General features: G+C 46.8%; 1 protein-coding gene across 2 annotated transcripts in view; it reads left to right on the top strand.

Moving 5' to 3' along the window:
- Positions 1–7500, top strand: part of LOC147020681 (ubiquitin carboxyl-terminal hydrolase 15-like) — a 135004-nt gene that overhangs the window by 64746 nt on the left and 62758 nt on the right. For both annotated transcript variants that reach the window (XM_085896221.1, XM_085896220.1), the window contains one exon: positions 876–1034. In XM_085896221.1, coding sequence (XP_085752347.1) covers positions 876–1034 — 159 coding nt within the window. The remainder of the gene's footprint in view (positions 1–875; positions 1035–7500) is intronic.

Genomic DNA, 7500 nt, shown 5'->3' with positions numbered 1-7500 from the left:
ACCAACTGCTAATGGTCGATTCCCTGACAGTGATTGTTTTCCCTCGATTCAGTTTCCCTGAACATCTGAGGTTTTTTACTGCTCCCATGATGCAAAATGTGCACAGTTTAATTTTTGAAGTTCCTTTACACATGCAGGTACAGAAGTCACCTCGTGAAAATCTCTTTTTGGGTCATGATGGTGACGAGGTTTGAAGTTTACCTCATACAGGTATCTAGGTGTATATTTATGCCTGACGTCAGCTTAATGTTTCGGGTGGTGAGCTTGGGATCCTTGGATCCTGAGTTCAAATCCCAATCGGTTTTTGAATTAATACCAGGTGTGGTTGACTGCCTGTCATCCTTCCGAGGTCGGCAAAACGAGTGCCAGCTTGCTGGTATCCTGTGTCGGAGTGGCGACCCGTCCAGGATTGTGCCCAATAGCCAAGAAGACCGCTTAGGTAGCACCAACGCTCTGCACAGAGTATGGTCCCAATGGATGGATGGATATTTGCAGATACCGATTTAACATTCCCATTAAGCGTTTGAACTGCTTGGTGGGTGGCACAATACCTGCATTGCACACCTAGCCTGGAGCGCCACCCAGTGTATACCATCACATGAGCTTGGCTCTCTTGGGGACACCACACCTGATTCTGGGACAATGCAGGGTGACACGTTGCTGTTGGCAAGTATGATGCTCCGTTGTTTGTTATGAATGGTAAACATGTCAACATGTTGGTCAATTTATTTCCCATGAAATTCCAAGCTGTGAGCAAAAATATACATACACAAATTGAGTTGTCTGGACATGGGCAAGAAAGTTAAGACCTAACCGTAAAGCATTTTTGCAGTCCGATTGGATGGCAAAGCCAAACCGACGTGCCTCGTGTGCAGATGCAGGTGGGACGCTTTGCACCACAATTCTCTGGGTTCCAACAGCAGGACTCTCAGGAGCTGCTGTCTTTCCTGCTGGATGGCCTGCATGAAGATCTTAATCGTATTCGCAACAAGCCTTACGTGGAGCTTCATGATGACCATGGTCGCCCTGATGAGGTGTGCTGCAGATTCGATTGACTGGATGTATTTGAGATGCTGTTACAAGTGATAAGCACCCACCTTGCAGAGTGAACGTACTTTTAGTTTCATTTATTTTAACTGGATATGTTCCACATAAGATTGAGCCATTTATTTGTTAAATAACTTGTCCAAATTTTTCAGGATTTTGATGAAAATTGGAGTTGATATAAACAGCGTTTATTATTTATTTGTGTATTATAAGTGACTTGCAGATTTACCCGGGTTGCACGGGAAGAGAAATGTGAATAAGTAACACTTTGTAGCCAAAGGAAATTTAGAAATTGTTATTCCCTCTGCCACCACCACCACCAGGTGGCACTATGCAGTACTCATTTACAAAGAGAATTTATGCCCCCCACACCCACGGCCCCGGCCTCGTAGCCTGTGTTACCCCCCACACAAAGTTGTGTTTGTACTCTGAGTTTGTAACTGAAAAGATGTGGCCGTGTGTGGAACTCGCACTCACTCACAATTGTACACTATCAGCTATTCCGAAAATATAATATAATTTAAAGGGTTGCTGTAAATGATGCTAATTTCACAACCTTCCATATTTAAATTGTTAACTTCGAATCATCGTTCCCTCACCGAAAGTAGGAACCTTGACCTTGAAGCAACTGAATGTTTTCCCGACTGCATGGATCATCAGCTGGACGCTGTTCTTCCTCGAGGTTTCAATCGTTTGTGTCCAGGCAGTCAGTCAACCCAACAATGCAACATCACAAGTCAAACTTTACTCACTGGAGGATTTAATGTATAATCACATAGTTACAACTCCCATTACACATTCTATTATATGATAGATTTAATCTTGCACATCTTACCTCATAAAACACATCCACACCAACAAGCACGTCCACCCCATTCACCTCTGGATCAAACTGTTGTTATTCAAATATAAATGAACAGGAAACAAACATATGTATATGTGGGGAAAATTACGTGCCCAAATCGGGAATCAAACCCAAGTCCTCTGGTGAAGCGTACCAGTGCTCTGCCATCTGAGCTATCTGGGAGACCCACCGGCTGAGCACGCAATTCTCCCACAAATAGAGGTGCCATTCTCTTCCCCACGCTGCTTCAGGGACACTCACTGCCACCGTAGGAGCCACGAGGGCCTGTCCATGAGATTCACTTTGTCCATTCACCACTTGGGCCGTAGGAATACAATAATCAACAAGCAAAAGATCAATCGGAGATTGCAGAGTGCAGACTCTCGTCACGACTTGTTTTGTGCTTGTGCTTGTGTAGTTTTGTGTGGTGTATTTTGTGTGTGGCATTTGTGTACTGGTGTGTTATGTAATAAGACATAATTAGAACTGCCACTTTATAACTGCTGGCAGTGATGACCGAGTACAAAGACGTCCCGCTTTGATGCAACCCCGCTTTGATTGGACACCTGACCCTGACCCGTGACGTTTATTATTATTCAATTGAATTCAGAATGGGATTAAAATAAATTTAATTTAAATCAAATGGAAGACCAATTTGGTACAGTCCTGCATTGAAGTCATCAGAAAGAACCCAAACAAGCAAAAAGAAAAGATGACATCAGGAGGAACCTGGATCGGATTCGCATTTCAGCTGCTGCTCCTCTACCCTCAAATCCACCCAGGCACAGCCAAGTGAGCCTGATTCAAAAATATATTGTTGCGGCCATGGGTACCAAGACACCAGCTTGTCACTCAGGGGGATTAATCCATGGTTGTCCTCGGAAGAGCCGGACCTGGGGCCACCGCTCACAATTAACGTTGTGCTACGGTGGTTGTTTTAGAACCACGAATGCCACCCAGTCAACCACGAGTTCCAGTGTCCGTCAAATTAATCGGTTTAACTAGAGGTCACGTGGTTACCTGAGCGGGGAGCGCACCCTCAGCAAAGCATCAATGTTATCTCGATTAGATTTTAATTAGGGCGGCCGAGCGTTTTCACCGCTGGTGCGTGCCGACGATTTTTGGTCAAATCTGTGGTAATTACCCCCCAGTCTATCTAGGTTCAGACAATGCTAGACCAATGGAAGGAAAGGACAAACACAGATAGGTTGGTAGTCAACAAATGATGTATTAATAATAAAATAAGTAAATAAAAAGAACTTTTAATTTTCTGAGGTAAATAAATGAATAATTAATCAGGCAAAATCAATCAAAATGCCAGGGAAGAGACAAAGAGCAGATGCTTATCGGGGGGGGGGGGGTTTGACTTTCAGCTAAACACAGGCAAAGGTACCCAGCAGATCATTCGGGGGGGGGGAGGATCGTCTCGCTCACCAGAGAGTAGTCTGTGAAGTGAAAATGTCCTGAAATGTGTGTGTGCGTGTCCCTCTCGCGAACTTCTCCCTTGCCGTGCACCCTCTCGCGAACAGCCATGAGCGCCAGTCGACGTCTGGGAGGGCACCGAGATCGTCTGTCACGGGTTCGGACCCTGGTGCTGCGACACGGGCAGCTTCTCACACTTCACAAAACTGGTGACGTCCAGTGACCCACACGGTCCGTTGGTGACTGACCCGCGCCTCACTTGGTGACCGATCCGTGCCTCACTCGCTGTCGGCTGTGCTCACACCCACACATTCACCACACGCTCGCTTGCTCAAGCACTGGGAAGGATGGATTGTCTCGTTGGTGCTGGTCAGACACCCACACGCGCACCACATGCTCGCTTTCTTCTCCTCTTTTGCGCGCTTACACCCGCTTCTTGCTCGCTTCTCGCGCTTGCTTCTCTCGCTTTCTTTTTGGCTCGCTTGCCCTCTCGCTTTCTTCTCCTCCTTTTCCTCTCTGGATTTCTTTCTCGTTCTCTTCTCCCTCCTCTTACTTCTCTCTCCTCAGAATGGACCTCCAATTCGTTTATATCGGCGGGCGCAGTCAGCCCCAAGCTCACCCCGCCTCACTTGCCTAACAACACATTATATATATGTATATATATATATATATATATGTATATATATATATATATATATATATATATATATATATATATATATATATATATATATATATATATATATATATATATATATATATATATATATATACACATCTCTATCAAAAATAGCCGAGGTTAAAAAAATAAATAAGTCTGGCTGTCACACCATGTGTCCGATCAGGTTGAAATTTAAAGCATATATTTCCCATCACTACTAGATCGTAAATGTGAAGTTTCACGTCGATTGTTAAAGCGGTTCAAGAGATTGTCTTGTCTCTTCTTTTTCCTCAGAACTCACACACCTCAGGCTTCCACAAAAAACACCTCCCAGCTGCATTCTCCTCAGACCAACTCTTTTGATCCCAACTTCCAACTGCCGATCAGGCTCCTCCAACTTCCCAGGCAACGCTCCGCCCCGTTGGAAGGCATCTGTCACTCCACCCCTGAAGGTGTTCATAGCTCCGCCCCTTGGGAGGCGACGAACGCTACTCCCGTTGCTCTCGTGCTGAGTCTCCCAGTGCTCCCCGGTAGAGGCTTACATATAGGTTGTACGCACAATTTCCTTTCCATGATCCCAAACTAATTATTACCACATGCCACCGCCTGGATGGTGCACATCTAAACAAGACAATTCCTTAAGCTAACATTTCCCTACTTGTATATCAAAATTGATAACAACTCGTACACAGACCACGGACCATGCTACTCTATGCATTCCTATCAGCTCTGTGGTGGTATCTACCCGCCCCCCCCCCACAAACGTAACATGATGAGCATGACACTGATGTTATCCATATGTCAGGGCCTTCTCAGTCACCAGATCTGAACCAAATCGAGCATTTTCAGGATATTTTGGAATGACGACTGAGTCAGTGTTTTACACCTCCATCAAACAGGTGTGAGTTGATTGACTTTCTCGTGGAAATATGGTACCGCCTCCCTCATGCAGAATTCCCTACACTAGTGTACTCTATGCCATGGTGCATACTGGCTGCATGTGGTGGGCCAACGACCTATTAAGTGACATTACATCGATGTTTCCTTTTTTTTGTTCTCCACCTGTATATAGATGCACATAAGTAGTACGCATGCTTTTATTTTATGTACTTCACCCAGACTGTTTTTCTTATTTTCAGTAGTGATTGAGGTAGTCGTTGCCTACACACTGCCCAAATAAAGGAATGAGCAATTTGTGCGATAAATGAAGGTTTAGTGTGTAATTTTGGTTTTGTCCCGAGTTTTTTTTAGGCTGAATCGTGTGAAAATACAGAAGGTTGGTCCGTCATGAGCATTATGCATGTTTTTTTTTAACTTATATATGCAATCTGGATACCTACATTTGACTGTAATATAATGTAACCGCTTTAGAAGCCTGGTGTTGGCTTAGTGGTTAGGGTGGTGGCTTGGGATCCCAGGGTCCTGAGTTCAAGCCCCGTAGGCTGCTGAATTAACACCAGGGGGTTGACTCAGCCTGTCATCCTTCAGAGGTCGGTGAAATGAGTGCCAGTGTACTGGTCCCGGTGTATGCCCCGGTTAGAATAGGTGTACCATATCCCTGTGTGTCATAAGAGGCGACCAGGGTTGGCGTCAGGAAGGGCATCCGGCCATAAAACATTGCCTCAAGAAAAAGCCAAACCCCTGCACAGCAGGGAAAAATGGCTGTAAAAACGGTCATTTATAATGTAACCGCTTTAATTTGCACTCAAGGGCACTTCTGACTTCCTGTACATTTGATGACAACATCGCGTCTTCTATCGTGAAAGAAAGGTACATTTTGATTCCAGCAATGCAGAGGAAAGAAAACTATCTTGGAGGTTTTGTATGTTGATACTACAAAGTGTAATATATATATATATATGTATATATATATATATATATATATATATATAGTTACGAATTTGTGATCGGCCGCGTACCTCTAATCGCAACCGCGTCGCCCACCGGTCGGACAATTCAGTCGTGACTTTCTGGAACCACACCAGAAACCAGTCACGGGTGAGCTTTTAACCTCACCACAGCCCAGTCCGTATTCTACCCGCGCGAAATAGGGTCACTCGCCGAATATCGATATACCTAAGTACTCGCGCGGGTAACCTACCGAGGGGCCGTACCTCGGCGCAGGTCGGCTTGGGACACGAACCGCTTAAGCGGCCCGTTCCGTTCTGCAGTGATAACAGAGCAGGTATTATCGCCGACCTCGCCGGATCCGATTCTATTTAACGGGTGTTTAAAACCCAGCTATTTATTCCGCGATGCAAGATGGCATTTCAATGGGGTGAAAGGAGGACGCGATGAACGGGGTACCTTTAGACCAGCACATTTATTATACAACACGTAAGCAGGCAAATAGAAACAACAGGCAAGCACGTAAACAGGCAAATCGAAACAAAAGCAGGCAAACAAAAACAAGGGAAAGCACTACGACCGAATATAAATAATAAATGTCAGTCACTTAGGCAGTTTTACTTGACAGACGGCGCCATGACAACATTCATTCAAAAACCCAAAAGAAACACAAGAAAAGACCTCCTCACAGACGAGGGGGTCAGGCTGGACCACTTGGGTCTTTATGGCATAGGACCTGGGAGACCGAACGGGTCCCGCAAGACCGTAGCAGGTTACCTGCACCCTCGAGGTGCCTCGATGGTTGGCGAGCTCTCTCTCTGGCACTCTCCTCCACGGACGCGCAGGTTCGCGCCCCACAGCCGGCAGAGCTGCGCCTCCAGTCCGCGTCTCCGGTACGTCACCCGGACTCTCCACCGACCCACGCCTCTGGTGTACCGGCCGCTCCACAGACCCAGAGACCAAGACAAGACCAGACCAAGAGAAGGGCACAAAACGAAGAGGAGACCAGACCAGGAGAAGAGCGCCAACGAAGAGGAGGAGACCAGACCAGGAGAAGAGCGCAAACGAAGAGGAGGAGACCAGACCAGGAGAAGAGCACCAACAAAGTGGAGGAGACAAGACCAGGAGAAGAGCGCCAACGAAGAGGAGGAGACCAGACCAGGAGAAGAGCGCCAACGAAGAGGAGACCAGACCAGGAGAAGAGCGCCAACGAAGAGGAGGAGGAGACCAGACCAGGAGAAGAGTGCCAACGAAGAGGAGGAGACCAGACCAGGAGAAGATTGCAAACGAAGAGGAGGAGACCAGACCAGGAGAAGAGCACAAATGAAGAGGAGGAGACCAAGGCTCGCGGCTGTCCGCCTTATATAGCCTGGGGCTCCGCCCTTCGCCCCTCCCCGTTTTCGGCTCTGCCTCCCTTCGAGAAGCTTCTCGAAAAGGGGCGTTTCTCAACTCCCAGCGCTTCACCCCTCTTATCCACCAATCGTGAGCGATCTGCCTCGCCCTTCCCGTCACACCAGCCTCGGAGAAAAAAGGCGGGAAGAACCCACACGCACCATTGGAGGTTTCTTTTTCTCCTTTACGCCCGCGTTCTCGGACCCTTTTGAACGCGGAAAGGGTCATAGCATGGTCTGTGGCGGATGGCGTTTGTAAGCTGGCGAAGGTGGTTAAATGGTGGTGG

Source organism: Eptatretus burgeri, chromosome 9, assembly GCF_056783735.1.
Source record: "Eptatretus burgeri isolate ZD-2024b chromosome 9, Ebu_testis_v1, whole genome shotgun sequence".
In the NCBI taxonomy this organism is placed as follows: Eukaryota; Metazoa; Chordata; class Myxini; order Myxiniformes; family Myxinidae; genus Eptatretus; species Eptatretus burgeri.
Note: the sequence above shows the minus strand (reverse complement) of the source record. Positions and strands in the feature narration are given on the sequence as shown.